Source organism: Eleutherodactylus coqui, chromosome 5 (genome assembly GCF_035609145.1).
Source record: "Eleutherodactylus coqui strain aEleCoq1 chromosome 5, aEleCoq1.hap1, whole genome shotgun sequence".
NCBI lineage: Eukaryota > Metazoa > Chordata > Amphibia > Anura > Eleutherodactylidae > Eleutherodactylus > Eleutherodactylus coqui.
This window is the reverse complement of record NC_089841.1, coordinates 26065298-26086346: the sequence shown is the minus strand read 5'-3', so window position 1 is coordinate 26086346 and position 21049 is coordinate 26065298. Positions and strand designations below refer to the sequence as shown.

Below are 21049 nucleotides of genomic sequence, written 5' to 3'. Positions count from 1 at the left end.
AGGTAGTATGCAGGTATGGGGTACCAGAGGCAATCGAGTCAGACAGGGGTACACATTTCACAGGTGAAATAATGCAACACATCATGTCTGCCCTGGGTATTTCCCAAGCATTTCACACCCCTTATCATCCACAAAGTAGTGGGAAGGTAGAAAGGATGAATGGTACCCTAAAACTAAAAATACAGAAAGCAATGAAAGAAACAGGCAAACCATGGACTGAGTGCCTCCCATTGGCCCTTTTCTCAGTCAGATATGTGCCTAACAGAAAAACAGGATTATCACCATATGAAATCTTGTTTGGGTGTGCACCCAGGTTGGGTCTGTACTTTCCACAGGTACTGCAGGCCCAGTATGGTACTCTAACTGACTATGTTATGTCCTTAAATGCACGCCTAAAGGCAACACACAATCAAGTGTTTTCTTCAATTCCAGATCCAAATTCTCTTGAAGGAACGCATGATCTGCAGCCCGGAGATTGGGTAGTGACAAAGAGACACGTGAGGAGGACATTGGAACCGAGGTTTGACGGCCCGTATCAAGTGCTGCTCACAACCAGCACTGCCATCAAACTAGAGGTGTTTGCAACTTATGGACATTCTGTGGGATACGGAGACAAGCAAATTATCTGGAATCGCTCCCTCTACGATATCGTTAAAACAGTCAAAAGAGTAAAAGAGCAACAACAGTGGGGATCCGGCGAAGAGGATAGAAAGACCGGCAGGGGTGGCTTAGCACCCTTGATAGTACCACAACAAAGGCTCTTTTCAAGATGGACTGTTTCAAATGGGGGATTGTGAGGGTTATGAACATATTAATTTATATATGTATGTATCTTTGATATACGTTTCCGGAGGCTTTAGGCCTAAATTGTACACTCTATTCTGTGTCCTATGAAAAGCTCTGATAAATGCTTGTACATTTAGGTTAGTACTTAATTACATTAAGTAGAGGTGTAATCCTAAATGTCCATCATGTCTCCAAGATCTTGTTAATCTCGTTACAATGATCAAAGGATAATGGAATGCTTCGATCATTAACTGCTGTCTAGGGCATGTGATTAAAAGTTAGATTGTGATAAAGAATCAAGGTACTAGACAGTCAGTCTACATTCCAACAAAACAAGCCATGTTTATTGAGAAAACGCAATTATTCACCACCTTAGTACTTTGACCTCAGTATAACAAATTGAACTTTGTAACACTAGCCTTTGCACTGATACGCCTACTGATACGCCTACTGATACTCCTTCTATTTTTTGTATAAGAAATGACAATGTACAGAATAAACACAGATTGCTTCTAGACACAGGCCTGATCTCTGTGTTTCATTGCTTTCTCACGGCGGCCGCCATAACCACCTCTGATTTGGAGCCTCACAGCATATTGACGGAACATTGAATTCCATAACAGTGACTTATACAACATGTTGCACTAACAGTGCAGCGCAGAGTTGTGCTGTTCCTCCACTGTTCCACCACCTACGGAGATAGCCAGGCAGGCTGCAACATGTGGATCAGGTTTAGCACTGCTATAGGGAGCAGGGGTCTCTTGTGAATCCCTCTGTCATGTCAGCCCCAATTACAACAGCTGTTGTGTTGGTAAGTAGTCAGCGCAGGGTAGAGAGCTCACCGCCGTGTGGCCGCACATGCCTGTGCCAGAATCGGAAATCTTCGACCTTTTTTTATTTACAAATTCTAAGAGGTATAACTTTTAGATTTTCAATCAATAAAGACATATGAGGCCATATTTTTTTTGTGTGGCAGAAGTTGTGCTTTCTACTGGCACCACTTTGGGGTACTGTACATGCAATTTATTGACTTGCTCCTCTGAATTATTGGGAAGGATGATAAAAATTAATTACGGTGCTATCAATTTTATAGGCTATTTTTGGTTTAGTATTTTTATTGAATAAGATCATGTTTTTGTGGGAAATTAATCATTTTTTGACGCAGCTCTATCGAAGACCTATAATATGGATGAAGGCTTTCACCTCAGAATGGTCCATTTTGTCACCCCTCTTTGTCCCGTGTTAAGAAACATTCCCATTGTGGCCCTAATCTGCTTACAGGACACACGGCTAGGCCTGTAATGGAGGGAACACCCATTGGATTTCAGGGCACAACTGAATAAATTCCAGGCCCCACTACTGACTTGTGTGGAAAAAAATTGATTACCTAAAAATAACACACACCCCCCCCCTCCGCGCCCTTTTTGGCATTCCATGAATCTTAGATAAAAGTAATAATGTAAACTGTGTGGTATGTCCGAAGACAGAAAAATGTAAATCTCAGATCGGGCAGATATTGTCAGAACAAATACATTAGATCATACTTAGAATTCAGGGCTAACTGAACCCGGGCACACAACTCCATAATCCAGGAAACTCTTGTACCAAAAGGTTCCTGTGCCAATCACCTCCACAGGAGGGAAAATGTATAACAATCACATATTGCCAGAATCACAACATTTCACCCAAAACCATTCAATACGTCTTATTTATACATTTCTTTTACTTGAAATCTTTTTTATTAGGTAAATTTCTTTGCGTCTGAAAACACTTTTAACACACAATATAAAAAAAAAGAAAACAAAAAACCCCAAATGAACATTCCCCTTAAAGGGGTTGTCCCGCGCCTAAAGAGAATTTTTTTTTTGACCAGTACCTGTAAAAGAATACTGCTGCCAGGTGTTATTAAAAAAAAATTCCCTTACCTGAATCCCCGTTCAACAACTTTAAAAAATCTTCTTTCCAAGATGGCTGCCGCTGGTCTTCTCCCATGGTGCACTGTGGATGTTCTTCTGTCTGAGCTCCATTGCCGATTCCAGCCACCTCATTGGCTGATCGGCACCATGTGACGGGGTGGAGCTACGCGATGATGCTGAGAAGGGGGAGGAGCCAGGACACAGCTCGTGAGCAAGGACCTTACAGAAGGGGATTCCTCTCTGCGCAAGCGCGACTTTTCCGGCGACCAGAGAAGCAGTTTGCTCGTCGCCATGGAGACGGGGACGCCAGCACCAGGAGGGGATAAGTGTATAACTTCTGTATGGCCAATATTTAATGCACGATGTATATTACAAAGTGCATTAATATGGCCATACAGAAGTGCATAACCCCACTTGCTTCTGCGGGACAACCCCTTTAAGTCTCTCTTGTGCTGTCCCAGCAAGGAGTCCTTTGTTTTCCTGTCGCCACACATGGAAAAATTTAAAAAAGAAAATAGAAATTATTTTCCTTTGTTTCTTTATACAATATTATTTGGGTTTACCTGAAATTCAGGGGTTAGCGCAGTATACTCTCACCTTCCTACCCCCACCCCCACCCTCCCTCAGAACACAGCTACGCCCATGAACACAACACACTGTCTCCTAAGCAGATCAGTATTAAGGAGACCGACGGCATGCAGCCATTTGAGCCAAATATTGTATTTCTGTAAAGTTTTTTTTTTGCAATAAACACTTTTTTCCCTCATTAGAATTTGAGTGACTTTGTTTTTGAATTCGTCCAAATCAGGAGGGTCTCACCCAGCCGATGCGGCTCTATTAATTTTCTGGCCAAGTATATTATTCTAGCCACTGCCAGCTTCTCATTTTCATCTAAGGGTACGTCATTCACATATCCCAAAACACACACCAATGGTGTAAACTCTAATGTGATTCTGTACACATCGTGGATCAGTCTGCATACTTCGGTCCAATATCTTTTACATTTTGGACAGCACCACATCATATGTATAAGATCGGTTGTGGATTTTACATCTATTACACAGAGGATTGTTTCTCAAGCCTATACAATCTGCAATAGATATATTTGTGATAGCCTATGAGATGCACTCACAGACAACTTGGGGGTCATCTGCAATATCTCTTCCCACAATGATTCCTCAATGGGACCATTATCTTACTCCCACGTACTCCTTGTATGTAGGAATACATTTGTTATGTTTTCCCCCTTGTACAAGATGGTCCCCCTATAATCTCTGCACGTAGAAATTTTCCAAATTCCAGCTCATCAGGGCCCCTCTCCCTCTGAAAGGCATGCCTAAATTGCAAATATCTGAAAAACTGTATGTGTGGCAGGCCATATTCATTCCTCAACTGTTCAAAGGATTTTATATTTGCTTCCGACACTATCTGGGACGATCGTCTAACCTCTCTATCTTTCCCCTCTGGGAAGCCCTCTAACTTATCTAGTTCCTGGTACCTTGGATTGACTCAGATAGAGGTGTACTACATACAGCCTTTGACCCCCATTATCTCCTTAACCTTCCACCATACCTTATGGATAAGGGCCAGCGTTGGAAAACTCTGGGCGCTACAGCTGAATCCGAGGCTTTCTAGGAAATCGAACAGATGTGCACTATTGAAATACGTCTTTAGAAGTTGAAAGCTCCCATTCCCCGAAGTGCTGCATTTGGGAAGCTAGGAAAAATGACATAGGATTAGGCAGTGCAAGTCCCCCCTCTCCCTTAGGATTATACAGTGTCTTCAGTCTAATTCTAGGTCCTTTTTCTTTCCAAATCAGGTCCCTAAACAGTCGGTTGACCTTATACAAGAGAACCTTCATAATCCAGTGAGGTGAATTATGGAGTAGGTACACCAAATGTGGCATCCATATCATCTTAATTAGGTTCACTCTCCCTACAATCGTTAGGGAAAGTTTGCACCAGTCATCGTGTTGTTTCTTAAATCTCACCATTAAGGTGTCTAGGTTCAATTTAGCATATTCCAAAGCATTCCTTGAGACCTCAACTCCTAGATAAGTGATGAATAGTTTACACTGCATAGCAGTCCTAGCTTCCTCCACGGCTAGATTAGGGTCATCTATTGGTAATGTAACAGATTTGCTCCAATTAATGGTAAGACCAGAGAACGATCCATATTGTCTGATCAAGAACATAGCCACATCCAGCGATTCACCAGCATCACCCAGAAATAGCAGCAAATCATCCGCATATAGTGCCACTTTTTCCTCCACTTGCCCTCTTTTAAACCCCACTACCACCAGGCAAGATCTCAGGACACTAGCAAGGGGTTCATTTACCAATGTAAATAGGAGCAGTGAAAGTGGACAACCTTGCCCTGTTCCCCTATAGAGCAGGAAGGGCTCAGAGCAGCTTCCATTTACCGTGACACAGGCTGTCACATTGGCGTACAAAAGCTTTGGAAATCTCACAAAGGTCTGTCCAAATCCCATTCCTGTCCAGTACTTCCCACATAAAGGACTATTCCACACTATCAAACACTTTAGCAGCGTCTAGCAAGCATATCATTCTCTGTCCCACATTGTCCACTGGTAGCTGAAGATTTGGACATAATCTCCGTATATTAACTGCTGTGGAGCAGGCCGGAATAAATCCACTCCGATCAGGATGGATAAGGGCCGCAACCACCTGTGAGAGTCTATTAGCCAGAACCTTTGCCAAGATCTTTACATCTACATTTAACAGTGAGTTAGGTCTATATGACTCTGGTAGTAATAGGTCCTTCCCCTGTTTTAGGATAATCGTGATTACTGCATTTCACATAGATGGTGGCAATTCTGCTTGTCTCTCCACCAGTACCTCTAACAATTTTGGTAATAGTACATCTGCATGCTGCTTGTACAACTCGACTTGAAGACCATCATTCCCCGCTGACTTATTATTTTGCATTGCTTCTAGAGCTTCCTTCAACTTCCCCACCTCCACAGGGGTATCTAAAAATTCCCCTTTGCTCAGCGGTCAGGCTCGGCAGCTCTAGATTTGCCAAGTATTGAGTAATCTGTGCTTTTGTTGCTCAAAGATTGGAGGAGTACAATGAAGCATAATACAACCCCACCGTCTCCCTGATTGCAGCCGAGTCTATGTCTAATGTGCCCTGTCCATTCCTTATTCCCGTAACATATGTGGAGTTTCTCTGTGCCTGACTACAGCTAGCATATACCCAGCTCCCTCACCCTCCTGAAAGTAGGCCTGCTTTTTAAATTTACGCTTGTGTGCAGTTTCTAAAGTATATAGGGACAATTCCTCCTGGGCCGTCTTCCATTGTTCAAGCGCTTCTACTGTGCCCGTCTCCACAAACCTGGCCTCCCTATCTGTCAGCTGTTTTTTTAGTTCTTGCCCCCTTTCCCTATGTCTCCTCTTCATCTGCGTCACTTGCTGTAAAAGAATGCCTCTAAAATAGGCTTTCATCACTTCCCATTGTACAGTAAGAGTTGTAGATCTCGCGTTTAACTCAAAGTATTCCTTCAGGGTTTCTCCTAAGTCTTTATGTCCTATAATGTTAAGCCAGTACGCATTAAACTTCCACAAGGGATGCCCAGGTGTACTACCTCCAGAGTGTTGTATCACAACTTGCATAGGGGAGTGGTTAGACAACACCCTAGGAAGGTTTCGGTCCATTAGTACTCCATCATATAGCAGAGTATTGCCAATCGCTAAATCAATGCGTGACAGAGTCTGATATGTACTGGGATGGCATGAGTAATATCTAACCTCTGGGTTAGTGGTACGCTATACATCCAACAGAAGTGTCTCCTCCAACCTTCCGTCTGGCGGTCCTTGAGAGCGTAGCCTATCCCAATAGATCCAGCAGCCAGGTTTCAAAATATTCAAATGGGTTATTGCCTTCCATTTTCTCTGGTAGACCCACTATGTGCACAAAATTTCTTCTGGAGTGGTTCTCGAAATCATCTATCTTAGCAAAAAGAGATTATATATTTTGGGTATTACTCATCACTTCACGCCGCATGGATATCACACAATCTTCTATCTCACTGATCCTCCCTTCTGCTGCAGTCAGTTTTTTTCTGATATTTTCTATATGTCTTGTTTAAGTAGCCCCATATGCTCCTGTAAAGTGCCAAATTGCTGATACATTTCCCTATCCACTCTTCTCCTTCTCTCTGTGGTGGGTCATGGCTGCCTGGAGTGCCCAGGCAGTCTTCAGAGTGTTCAGGCTACAGGAGGGGTCCCTGCAGCGGTAAGATAGCCAGGTATTCCTGGTTACAGGATGGTTTGCAGGAGTTTAGCAGCGGAGCTTAGGTCCCTGGCTTCTGCTCACATCCTCAGCTTGGCTCCGCCACCCCTTCTTTATACATTTAGCCATTAAAGGGGTTACTCATCCCTCTCAGGGAGGCGATTGGCACAGAAAACCTTTCCTCATGAGTCTTACTGGATTACGGAGATGTGCGTCCGGGTTCTGTTAGGCTTAAAGTCTAAGTAAGATCTTAGGTATTTCTGATGGCAGCATCTACCAGATTTATAAATGTTTGAACCCTGATATGGGTTATTATGCCACACCAGCTTTCCCAAGTTGTCACTTATATATAAAAATCTTGGCTCTCTTGACCTCTGGAGTGTTCAGAGCTCACCTGAAGGTGCGTAGGGGTTTGATTTATTGGGCTTTGTGCCCCAAGTTTTATAGTCCTGTATAAATAAAGTCTGATATGTTACACTGAAGTTGTAGAACCTTTCCCATGTGATCACAGCTGTATATTACTGTGTGCGACTCTTCCTAGTATATGACCCTATAGTGATGAGATGGACAGGAGACGCCCTTGCTGGGCTCAGTGGTGTAATACGGTTCTTATAGTTATCATCTATGAAAGGGTCATTCTCAAAACCAAAAAGTCCTAACAAAGTCCGGGCTCCGCAGTGTGATTCTCCCCTCACTACTTATACACATAATGGATACCAGCTCTCCCTCATCTCCATCAGTTGTGAGGAAACGTCATCTAAAGGAAGAAGAAAGATCGGCCCAAATACAAACATTTTGTTTTTCCAAAAATGTTTTTGGTGAAAAGAGTAATGACAAAAGTCCACGAATATTAATTTTCTGCAAGTTAATTGTCTCACCGAAGGGACAAAAGGTTTCAATAATGACTCATGAAAAACCCTATGAACACTCCATGTAGTTGGCAAATCAAGTTCATAAGCAAGCGGGTTTACAACACGCGTGATGACAAAGGGACTCACATAATGCGGCGCCAGTTTCAAAGATGGAACCTTCAATTTGAGATTTAGAAGACCAATATACCAAATATACCAGTTAATATATGTCAGATACTGACAGACTCCTTGCACTATGCAACTGCATACGAGCCCCCGTTGCTTCCAGGTTCTTCCGTACTTCTTTCCATACCCCATGCAGCGCATCTGTGGCGACATCAGCTGCAGGACAGGCAGATGGAGTAGAAATAGCTGTAAAGAAGCGAGGATGCTGACCATATACTCAAAGGAACGGAGATACCCCAGTGGAAGAACAAGTACGGTTGTTTAGCGCAAACTCTGCCAACGGCAGGAATTCTGCCCACTGATGAGCCTTTTCGCTAGCAAACAACTGTAAATATTGCTCTAAATCCTGGTTCTTCCGCTCAGTCTGACCATTAGTTTGCGGGTGGAATGCTGACGAGAAGGAAAGCGAGGTTCCCAGGTTTCTACAGAAGGCTAGCCAGAATTGTGCAACAAACTGAACACTGCAATCAGATACGGTGTTCTCGGGAACCCCATGTAGACAAATGATTTCTTTTAAGAAAATCTTGGAAAATTCTATCGCAGAAGGTAGCTTCTTTAACGCCACGAAATGTGCCATTTTTGAGAAACGGTCTACAACAACTAGGATGGTGGTGCACTTCTGAGACTCAGGTAGATCGGTGATAAAATCTACCGATAAATGCGACCACGGACGAGAAGGCAACGGTAACGGTCGCAGAGGACCCTCCGGACGCCACCTCGACTTTTACTGCATGCACAGACAGAGCCTCCCTTAACAAAGTCGCGGATCTCCTGAGACATGCCTGGCCACCAGTAGTGTCTAGTACACAGATCCAGAGTCCCCTGAACCCCCGGATGGCCTGCGAGAACAGATGAATGAGACTCTTCAATGACTCTAAGACGCAAGGTCTCTGACACAAACCATCTGCCCCCCAGCACCCTCGAGGGAGCGTCCTGCTGACAATTTTGTAGATGAGGAACAAGATCAGATTCTACAGCTGCCACCACCACCCCAGGTGTCAAGATATTCTCGGGAGCAACCGTTTCACTTTCCGGCGAACCGAAACTCTGTGAGAGCGTCTGCCTTCACATTCTTCTCCCATGGAATATATGTAACAGTGAGGTTAAACCTGGCGAAAAACAACGCCCACCTGGCCTGACGAGCTGTGAGTCTCTTAGCATTGGCGAGATATACCAAGTTTTTATGATCAGTATACACGGTAATGGGATGCCTTGCCCCCTAAAGATGGTGACACCACTCTTCTAGAGACCATTTAATCGCCAATAACTCATGATTACCCATGTCGTAGTTACGTTCCACCGAACTGAACTTCTGCGAGAAAAACGCACATGGACTATACCCAGAACTCCCATTGACTTCCTGAGACAATACAGCCCCATCGACCTCAATGAAGAACGGTTATGGCGCGTCAGGCTGTACTAGCACCAGGGCAGCAGTAAACGCCCTTTTGAGATGACTAAAAGCCTCTAGGGTCTCTGGCGACCATTTTAACAAGTCGGCACCCTTCTTGGTAAAATCGGTCAGGGGTTGAGCAATAACAGAATAATTCTTAATGAATTTACAGTAAAAATTTGCGAAACCTAAAAACCGCTGGAGAGCTTTCAGGTTAACTGGTCTGACCTATTGGGAGATTGCCACAACTCTATCAGACTCCATTTGAATCTCCGTGGGTGAAATTACATAACCAAGGAAAGACACTTGTTTAGTACAAAAAATGCATTTCTCAAACTTGACAAAAAGTTGGTATTCACGCAAACTGGTCAGAACCAGCCTCAGGTGCCGCACATGTGAATCCCATTCTGGGAAGTACACCAGAATGTCATTGGAATATATGTCCAAAAAAATCCCCAGGAAGTCGTGAAAGACCGCATTCATAAAACCCTGGAACACAGCGGGGGCATTACAAAGTCCGAAGGGCATGACTAGACAATCAAAATCTAGTCCAGCCTGTCTATCCTTCTGTGTTGTTGATCCAGAGGAAGGTAAAAAACCCCAAGAGCAGAAGCCAATTAGCCCTTTTGGGGGAAAAATTCCTTCCCGACTCCCTAATGGCAATCAGACTAATCCCTGGATCAACCCCTAATATTTCCTACCTGCTGTGTACCCAGATTAACAATTAACCTAAGATTTATATCCTGTAATATCCTTCCGCTCTAGAAAGACACCAAGTCCCCTTTTAAACTCCTCTATGGATTTTGCCATCACCACATCCTGAGGCAGAGAGTTCCACAGTCTCACTGCTCTTACAGTAAAGAACCCTTTTCTGTGTTGGTGATGAAACCTGCTTTCCTGTAAACGTAGCGGATGCCCTCTCGTTACCGTCGCAGTCCTGGGTATAAACAGATCATGGGAGAGATCCCTGTATTGTTCCCTCATGTATTTATACATCGTTATTTGATCACCCCTTAGCCGTCTTTTTTCTAGAGTAAATAATCCCAATTTGGATAGCCTCTCTGGGTATTCCAGTCTCTTCATTCCATGTATTAGTTTAGTTGCCCTTCTTTGAACCCCCTCCAGCACTGTAACACCTTTCCTGAGCACCGGTGACCAGAACTGTGCGCAGTATTCCATGTGGGGCCTGACAAGTGCCTTATATACTGGGAGGATAATGTTCTCGTCCCTCGCCCCTATACCTCTTTTAATGCACCCCAAGACTTTATTAGCTTTTGCAGCAGCTGACTGGCATTGGTTACTCCAGTTTAGTCTACAGTCCACTAGTACCCCCAGGTCTTTTTCTATCTCGCTTTTCCCTAGCAGTACCCCATTTAGTGTATATTGGTGACATCCGTTTCTCCTGCCCATGTGCAGAACCTTACATTTATCCACATTGAACTTCATTTGCCATTTTTCTGCCCAAGCCCCCAGCTTATCTAGGTCCGTTTGTAGCCGTACCTTGTCCTCTGTTGCATTGATTATATTGTATAATTTTGTGTCATCTGCAAATATTGATATTTTACTGTGCTGCCCCTCTATCAGGTCGTTAATAAATATATTGAACAGAATGGGGCCTAATACTGAACCCTGTAGCACACGGCTAGCGACGCTGGCCCAATCAGAGTATGAAATATTTATTACCACCCTCTGCTTTCAATCATCAAGCCAACTTTTAACCCAAATACACACGTTTTCACCCAATCCGAGTGGTCTCATTTTATATATTAGTGTCAAATGCTTTAGAGAAGTCCAGATATACGAGATCAATAGACTCTCCCAGGTCCAGCCTAGAGCTTACTTCATCGTAGAAGCTAATCAGATTGGTCTGACATGATCGACCCTTCATGAACCCATGCTGGTGAGGAGTTATTCCATTGTTCTCCTTGAGGTATTCTTCGATGGCGTCTCTCAGAAACCTCTCAAATATTTTTTCCGTTACTGTAGTGAGACTTACTGGTCTGTAGTTACCAGGCTCACTTTTGGTCCCTTTTTTGTAAATTGGAACCACGTTGGCAACGCGCCAATCCAATGGTACAACCCCGGTCTTGATAGTATCCACAAATATAAGATATAGCGGCCTAGCTATCACATCACTTAGTTCCTTTAGTACCCTTGGGTGTATTCCATCTGGGCCTGGCAATTTATCGATTTTAATCTTCTTTAACCGGTTCCGCACTTCCTCCTGCGTTAGGTATGAGATATTTTGCGGGGGGTTCATTTTATTCCCCTGCATCTCGTGTGGCATTTCCTTTTTGTTTGTGAAAACGCTTGAAAAGAAACTATTTAATAGATTTGCCTTCCCTCCATCATCTTTAATGATTTCTCCTGCATTATTCGTTAAAGCGTCAGTACTCTCGGTGCAGATCCTTTTGCTGTTAATATAGTTGCTAAATAGTTTCGGGTTGTTTTTGCTCTCTTTGGCGATCAGTCTTTCTGCCTCTTCCTTAGCAATTTTGATCTTATCTGCATATTTTGTTCTTTTCCCTGTACGATTTTAGCGCTTCTTCGCTGCCTTCCTGTTTTAGTAGTTTGAACGCTTTCTTTTTTTCATTTATTGCCCCCCTTACCGTCTTGTCGAGCCACATTGGTTTCCTTTTACTTGAAGTTCTTTTTTTTTTAAAGGGAATGAACTGCTCACATGAGGTGATTAGGATCCTTTTAAACTTTTCCCATTTGTCCTCTGTACTGATATTTTTGAGGATGTTGTCGCAATTAATGTTACCGATAGTAGTTCTAAGCTGATCAAATTTTGCTTTACTAAAGTTTAGTTTATTTGTTGCTCCCTGATAAGGTTTAATTTTGAATGACAGCTGGAAGTTGATTATATTGTGGTCACTGTTCCACAAGTGCCCCTCAACCTGTACCCCCTTTATTCGGTCTGGTTTGTTAGTTAGTACTAAGATCAGAATGGCTCTCTCTCTCGTTGGTTCCCGCACAAGTTGGATAAGGTAATTATCTTTAATTGATCTCAAGAACGTATCACCCCTATGAGATTTGCAGGTTTCGTTTTCCCATATTATATCTGGATAATTAAAGTCCCCCATGATAATTACTTTGTTGCGATTTGACACCTCTTCTATCTGCCTTAGTAGTAAGGTTTCAGTTTCTTCTGTTGCTTTCGGTGGTCTATAGAAAACCCCTATCAGGATTTTGTTATTTTTTTCTCCCTGTATTTCTACCCACAGAGATTCCACATGTTCATATCCTACTCCTATATCTTCCCGTAGTCTCAGCTTTAAGTACGATTTAACGTACAGACATACCCCTCCCCCTTTCTGGTTCCCACGGTCTCTTCTGAAGAGATTGTAACCCTGTAAATTCGCCGCCCAATCGCACTTATCATCAAACCATGTTTCCGTTATTCTGACTATATCATAGTTTTCATTCGCCATTCTCGCTTCAAGCTCACCCACTTTACCGATCAGACTTCTTGCATTCGTGGACATACAATTTATACAGTTTTTTTTGTTCTTTATATTCTTTTTGTTCCTATTCGTACTATTGGCTGATCTGACAGTTTTAGCTGTACGAACCTCACCCCCTGCTCGACCCCCATTCCCATTGCTTAGACCCAGGTCGCTAGCTACACTGACTACCCCACTATTTCTCTTGTTGCCCTCCCCCCAGTCCCTAGTTTAAACACTCCTCCAGCCTTCTAGCCATCTTCTCCCCCAGCACAGCTGCACCCTCACCATTAAGATGCAGCCCGTCCCTACGGTAGAGCCTGTAACCGACAGCAAAGTCAGCCCAGTTCTCCAGGAACCCAAATCCCTCCTTCTTACACCAACTCCAGAGCCACTTGTTTACCTCCCTAAGATTCTGCTGCCTTTCTAGTGTGGCTTTAGGTGCAGGTAGTATTTCCGAGAAAACTACCCTGGAGATCCTCGGCCTAAGCTTGGATCCTAAGTCCCTGAAATCATTTTTGAGGGCCCTCCATTGACCTCTAACAGTGTCCATTGACACTGGTTCTTCACAGTAATGTTATTCAAAGCTCAATAATCCACACAAGGCCTGAATGTCCCATCCTTCTTCTCTACAAAGAAAAGACCTGCCTCGGCAGGGGACCTGGATAGCCTGATATGTCGTTTGGCCAGAGACTCTGAGATATAGGACTTAAGGGCTTCGTGCTCACGCCCAGACGAATTGAAAATGGCTCCCTTAGGGATGGGACTGTTGGGGATCAAATCAATACCACAGTCCCACTCCCTATGGGGAGGCAAAGTCTCAGACAGTTTCTTGGAAAATATGTCATGAAAATCAGACAAATACTCAGGAATAAGTATGGTATCTGCTGAACACCCGGATATAGTAGCTAAGTGACTATGACAGGACAACCCCCAATGTGTCAATTCCCGAGTGGACCAATCAAATCGGAGATTGTGCAGTGCCAATGAGGGCACACTAAGCACTACATCAACGGACATCCTTTCCATTACCAAGAACGACAGATTCTCTGAATGGAGAACACCCACAGTGAACTGTAAAATGGGAGTCCTCCATTGTACAACACCTGCAGACAGAGGGGTAGAATCAATACTAGTGAAGCGTATGGGAATCTTTAACGCCAAGAATTCAGTCATCAGAGATCTGACAAAACTTAAACTAATCAAATTGGCGGCAGCACCCGAATTAATAAAAGACTGGACCGACTGAAATTCTGGAAGCCAATCTGACACGGCACCAACAACTTAGGGAGTACCTGTGATCGTAGGCGATCCTCACAAAAATCGCCTAGGATCTGAAGTTTTCCGCCGGTTCAGACTGATGTTGTAGACGCTTCTGAGGACAGATCGCTACACGATGTTTGGCTTTCCCACAATAGAGGCAGAGACGATGAGTCATACGGAACCGTCGCCGTTCCTCGGGACCTTGCTGGTTCACTTCCATAGGCTCGGCACCAGAAGTTGGCATGGGAGAAGTGGGAGTGGGTCTTTGGGATTCCCTAACCTTACGGGCCTGAAGCTCCTCTTTTCTAGATCTCTGCCTCCTGTCAGCTTTGACCGCCAATTCCATCACATTATTGAGTGTCACCGGAGTGGAATGAGAAATGAGTAGATCCTTGCCAGCGTCAGACAGACCCAACAAAAACACATCTTTAAGGGCACTATTGTTCCAAGAGGTGTCACCTGCATACAGTCTAAATTTAGATCAATAGTCCTCTACCCATTCCTGCCCCTGATGTAGAGACATGAGATGAGATACCCCCAAGCCAGCACGGTCTGGCTCGTGAAAAATACCTCCAAGTTCCCCTCCCCCCCCCCAAAAAAAAAAATCATCTGACTGCAGGCAAGCCGAACTCTCATGTAAGGAGTAGGCCCATGTCTGGGGGGTACCCCGAAGTAAGGACATAATCAATCGAACTTTCTGGGATTCTGAGCCAGAGGAGCGGGGGTCGCATGCGAAAATACAATCCACATGCCTGCTGAAAAACAAAAAACTTGCTCCTCTCCCCTGAAAATACCTCAGGGATATGACACTTGGGCTCAGGAATAGAAGGGGCGGTATAAACATGCACTAACTCCCACTGCTCCTGGGCCACCATACGACCAGACAGGTCTTGGATAACGACCACTAAATCCTGCAACTGACGTGCGAGGATACTCAGGCTTCCATTGGAGAGCAATTTTAAGGGTCAGTTATTATGTTACGGTATACTACCCGTGATACGCCAGCCCGGTGCCCTGGATCTCACCCACAACCCCTGTCCCTGCTTGCTTGCCTCCACTCCTGGCTAACCCCCAGGCGGTCCCTACTCTAACTATGGACCGAAAAAGGGACGCTGGCGTACCTGGATGGAAAGTGTAGAATACCGACAGAAAAGGCAGATGTAAATAACCAACACGAACAATACTAAGAAGAACTGAGGCAGATGGAAAAACCTGGCGGATAATAGCAAAGTATAGCAGACAAGCTGACAGAAGCAGGATACCAACAGAGGCAGACTATCTAGCACTCTGAGGGAAACCAATAACTGGAAGTGATTGCAAGTCTCTGCCTGACCTTTAAACAAAAGCCTCTGCCCAGGGGCAGAGAGGGGGAGACTGCCAACTCCCAACAGAACATAATAAAAGGGAGCTCGTGCATGGCAGCTGCATTCACAGGTCCGCGCGCCACCAGCACCACGCCACCCACTCCGGCCAGGCACCCGCGCCTCCGGCAGCCGAACAACAAGCCGGGGGAATGCGCCCCAACCACAGGACCCTGCACACCGCTGTCCCGGGAGAACCAGCAACCGCCGCATGGTAACATCATATATAAATAAAGTCTAATATTTTACATGGAAGTTGTAGAACCTTTTCCATGTGATCACAGCTGTATATTACTGTGTGTGACTCTTCCTAGTATATGACACTATAGTGATGAGATGGAGGGGAGATGTCCCTGCTGGGCTCAGTGGTGGAAACATCATCTAAAAGGAAGAAGAAAGATCGGCCCAAACACAAACATGTAAGTTACACAAGTAAACTTTTATGAACAGTTAGAAACAAGTTTAGAGACGCAGTTATATGTATCAGTGTGAAATATTCTATGTACACGGGTGATATAAAGGGGGGTTATCTGGATGCTATTTGTTTCAGGATAACAGATTACATACATTTCTTATTCATCACTTACTGCTCTAAATTGCTTCCCTTTTCTTGTGTATGACATGTCACTTTCCTTTTTTTGTACAGACAAAACAGGTTTAAAAAAATGGGGTCTCCCCTGTGTGAGCTTTTTGATGTGCAACAAGTGATGTTTTTCGGATAAAACATTTTCCACGTACGAAGCAAGAAAATGTCTTTTCTCCTGTGTGGTTTCTCTGATGTAAAATAAGAGATCTTTTCTGGATAAAATATTTCCCACATTCTGAACAAGAAAACAGTTCTTCTCCTGTGTGAACTCTCTTATGTCTAACAAGATGTGATTTCAAAGTAAAACGTTCCCCACATTCTGAACATGAAAATGGCTTCTCTCCGGTGTGGTTTTTCTGATGTGAAGCAAGAGATGTTTTCTGGCTAAAACATTTCCCACATTCTGCACAAGAAAATGGTTTCTCTCCTGTGTGAATTCTCTGATGCTGAACAAGCTTTGATTTCTCTGTAAAACATTTCCCACATTCTGAGCAAGAAAACGGCTTCCCTATTGTGTGAATTCTCTGATGCTGAAGAAGAATTGACTTCTCCGCAAAACATTTCCCACATTCTGAACATGAAAACGGCTTCTCTCCTGTGTGAATTCTTTGATGTGTAACCAAATATGATTTGCCTGTAAAACATTTTCCACATTCCGAACATGAATATGGCTTCTCCCCTGTGTGAGTTCTCTGATGTTTTACAAGAACTGATTTCTCTGCAAAACATTTTCCACATTCTAAACATGAAAATGGTTTCTCTCCTGTGTGAATTCTTTGATGTGTAGTAAGAGCTGCTTTTTGGGTAAAACATTTCCCACATTCTGTACATGAAAATTGCTTCTCTACTGCGTGAATTCTCTGATGCTGAACAAGAATTGATTTCCCAGCAAAACATTTTCCACATTCTGAACAAGAAAATGGCTTTTCTCCTGTGTGAGTTCTCTGATGTTTAACAAGAGCAGATTTCTCTGCAAAACTTTTCCCACATTCTGAACAAGAAAATGGCTTCTCTCCTGTGTGACTTCTCTGATGTGTAACAAGATGTGATTTCTCAGAAAAGCATTTCCCACATTCTGAACATGAAAATGGCTTCTCCCCTGTGTGACTTCTCTGATGTGCAAGAAGATTTGCTTTAACACCAAAATGTTTCCCACATTCTGGACATGAAAATGGCTTGTTCTTTGTGTGAATTCTCTGATGTTGAATACAGTTTGACTTCTGAGTAAAACATTTTCCACATTCTGGACATGAATATGGTTTCTCCCCTGTGTGGCGTCTCTGATGTTGAATTAAATTTGATTTCTGAGTAAACCATTTCCCACATTCTGAACATGAATAGGGCTTCTCTGCTGTGTGAGCTCTTTGATGTTCTCCCCTACTGTGGTATTTCTCCTGCTTATCAGCCTGTAATGCATCAGAAGATGGGACCTGTATAAGAGGATCAGATGATGGATGTTTGCTGTGAAGGGCTGAGGAGATATCTGGGACAGGTTCTTCATATACATCTTGTATGATATCGCAATCCTCTGCTTTACAATCTGCAGATATCCAATGTCCATCTGAGCTCCCGATACCATAATCTGCCAAGAATAAACGTGATTCTTTATTAATACTGTAATCCATAAAAATTAAACTGATATTTTAGAACATTTCAATACAAATAACAAGTCATTAGTGTATAAAAATACCACAGGGTATTCATAGAAGAGTAAGGCCAGTATTATTTAGAAATGCCAAACAAATCACTATTGCATATCACTCAACCATATATTAAATCACAGCACAAAATAATGGAGTAATAACTACATACTGTCATGTCTGTCTCCTGAGACCTGTGGTGCTACAGGTGCTCTGGAGTTTTTATGCTCAGGTGTGGGCAATTGTGCTGGCTGGGCGTGTATGTGTCAGCCAGTCAGCCAATCGCTGTGTGTCACTACACATACAGCTGTCTTCCCAGGTGTGCTCAGCTGTCTCTGTGTTCATTCTATCTCAGTCTGTGGTGTGAACAAGTTCTATGTGTGGTGGTGGCGGCGATGGCAAGAAAGGTTTGTGTTTGTTTGCATTGCTGGACTCCTGGTTAGCGTAGGGACTAGTGGTATAGCCAGGAGCCGTGATGTGGCCCGCTAGCTTGCATGTTTTGATCAAAATGTCAACTAATACCTGGCATTTATAGCATTAACATCTGCTACTAGTGTTTCCATTGTGGCTGCTGCATGGTGCGATTATGGCTCTGTGTGTCTTCTTACTGTGTCCAGTGTTCCCTGTTGGTGGTGGCAGGTGTTTGTGTGCTATCCAGGGTGCATAAGTTCCTAGGAGCAGCAAGAGCCCAGTTCCGAAGACTGCTAGGCCACCCTTTATTGGGGCAATGTCCCTGCTCAGGTAGGTCTGTGTCACCAAACCTAGTAGAAGACAGGGAGAGGTGCAAATCTGTGGTAGTTCACCTGGTGTTCCAAATCCCTCTGGTTCATGTATAAGTGTACAAATAGCAAAAAAATACTATAAACATAGCAATGAACCTTTCTCTATGTAGACTCTTGAAAAACATGTAATAACATGGTTGCATGTCAGCAATGGATATACTATAAGTACAGAAAAAACCGAGGTGATCACACTGATCATATAAGGTATAGGATAAATAGAGGCGGTAAAGGCAACATATAGTCTATTAACAAAGTGCAAGTGCACAGATGTACAGATGATAGAATAATATTGTAAACCTCTCTCAATGAACAACTAAAAAGCATAATATTATGATTATGCATCAACCATGGTCATGTCAGAAGTAAGTCATCCATGGGTACTTTTACACAAGCTGACAATTGCTAAAGTAATCAGTCAAAAAATCCATAACGGATAACTGTTGGCCCATGTAAAGACCGATCCTGACAGAGCGAGCGAGTGAGAATCGCTCAGTTTGCAGATCACCTAAAAACCAATTGTGAGTGCCTAAAAGCAGACAGTCGATCATCAATGAACGACTACCTGTTATCTCTGTATGGAGGCGGGCAGACAGAAGGGATGTCCAATGTGTTACACCTCCATTCAGTGAGTGATTATTACTACTGCACTAAAGTACAGAACCGATAATCACTGGGCCACTGTTGGATGCTTAAGCTCCTGATAGTCATCCCGTGTAAAAGTACTCCAAGACAGCAGTAGCACAACAGATAATATATCAGTAGACCTCAGAGTGACGATGAGTAGATCATGATATTCATCCACCTGGCTGTTCTCCTGTAGTTTATCCCTTCTGTGGTGAAGCCTCCTTTTTATAGGTTCATATATCAGTGTACTTGTCACCACTCTTCTAGTAGATGCTCAGTGGAGAACCATAAAGATCCCTGTGAGTCAGTGCTACTAGGTGGTACCCGTCTCACACACTCCCTGACAGTTACATGCAGTTTATCGCAGAGGGGAGGAGCAGTATGGTCATGTATGAACAAGTCATGGCTGTGGAGTAAGTGTAAGGCTGGATTACTACGTGCAGTTTTCTATTATGTATTCAGTTTTAGCTGAAGCTAGGAGAGGATATAACAAAGGAGGACGAGGTCTTTATACTTTTTCTTTCTTTATAATCTACTTCTGACTTTGGCTAAAATTAATTTTCATAAAACATCACCAAAAACTGCATATATGAATCGGGACTTACAGGAAACTAATTCTGGTTTTCATTAATAACATGGGGTCCAGGGGGAATCTGAAAAAGGGTCATGCAAAGAAACTTGTAGCAGACTCCTCCACAAGCCCGGGTTCCTGTCCCCGGTAGATCTCCGAGCCCATGCTACAGGAATAGTATTTTCCATACAGACAGAGTTCGGCCATTTCTGCACTAAGATCAGTTTCTGTTTTTCCATAAAGAACTCACAGAAAATTTCCCATGAAGCAGGATGTCAGAAACACACGGCGTACAGCAAATCTAGAACTGCTCATCTGTAAAACAACCTAGTATATACAATCATTCAAAACAAAAAGTAATCCAGCAGCGACTGACCTGCCTACCGATCAGTGCTGGTTACATCAGGTCAGAGTTGGTCAGTGTAAAAAGGACCCTCAGTCCTAGAATTGGAAAACCATTTCTCCCTCATCAGTATAGATATCATATAATGAATAGTAGTTCCCGCTCACATAGGTGTGTTTCATGTCCGTGCCGTAAATGCCCATCATGTGTTATCACCTATAACGGTATCACATGTCATCCATATTTAGTTTGTACTCTGGCTGAATGGGGGAATATACAGCGGAAACTGACAGAACCCAGAGCTTATAAATCTACATAACTATCAGCAGCCGCTGACCGAGGAGAATCTGTGACTCTTCTCTGCTGTATTTAGTGGTTACTACTCACCTGGGCGGTTACCTGTAGGAATCCCCTCTTTACACCGCTTATCACTCCTCACATTTGTCTCTGTAGTATTAATATTGGTCAGATCTTCATCCTGATACAAAAGCTGTGAGACAAATATTGTAAAAGTCAGCGGATGGTTGGAGAAGTCATGTGGAAGGTTTTACATGACAAGAAAAGCTCATTAATCATCATGATGACCAAAAATGACCTGACAGCAGTAATCAGTCATGTCAAAGTGGGTGCACTTTTTAGGCTACAACTGCTCCTTAAAGGGATTCGGTCATCAGGTTCATAAAGTATGGCTTGGAGCTGAGCTCTGAGTTACATGAAGCTGGTGACAGAATCCAGCACGAGGTCGTCCCTGTTGGGGTCGTTCCTGAGCTGAGTTGTCTCGTTAGAGTAGGGACCCCTGAGACAACGAAGACCCATGAAGTGGGCTCATGGGCTTAAGTATCTTGGCCAAAATACAAAAAAATACCTTGTATATTTTATAGTTATTCCATCTGGCTGTATGCAGGTGAGTGCTTTGACTGTTTGTCAGTGATTTATGTCTGTTTCTCAGTCATGTCTGTGAGTATGGAGACCGTTTCGTAGTTCTGCGTTTCTGTCCGAGTTCTGTCTGTTTCCGTGTTCCGTCTCAGTTCCTGAACTGGACGTAAC

General features: G+C 43.5%; 1 protein-coding gene across 1 annotated transcript in view; it reads right to left on the bottom strand.

Moving 5' to 3' along the window:
• Positions 1 to 21049, bottom strand: part of LOC136627344 (zinc finger protein 345-like) — a 501744-nt gene that overhangs the window by 468311 nt on the left and 12384 nt on the right. Inside the window, exons 6-7 of the mRNA XM_066602361.1 lie at positions 20390 to 20492; positions 15869 to 17624 (exon numbers count right to left, since the gene is read on the bottom strand). Of these exons, the coding sequence (XP_066458458.1) occupies positions 16114 to 17624; positions 20390 to 20492 (1614 nt within the window). The 3' untranslated portion in view covers positions 15869 to 16113. Of the gene's footprint in view, positions 17625 to 20389; positions 20493 to 21049 lie in introns of the transcript that reaches the window.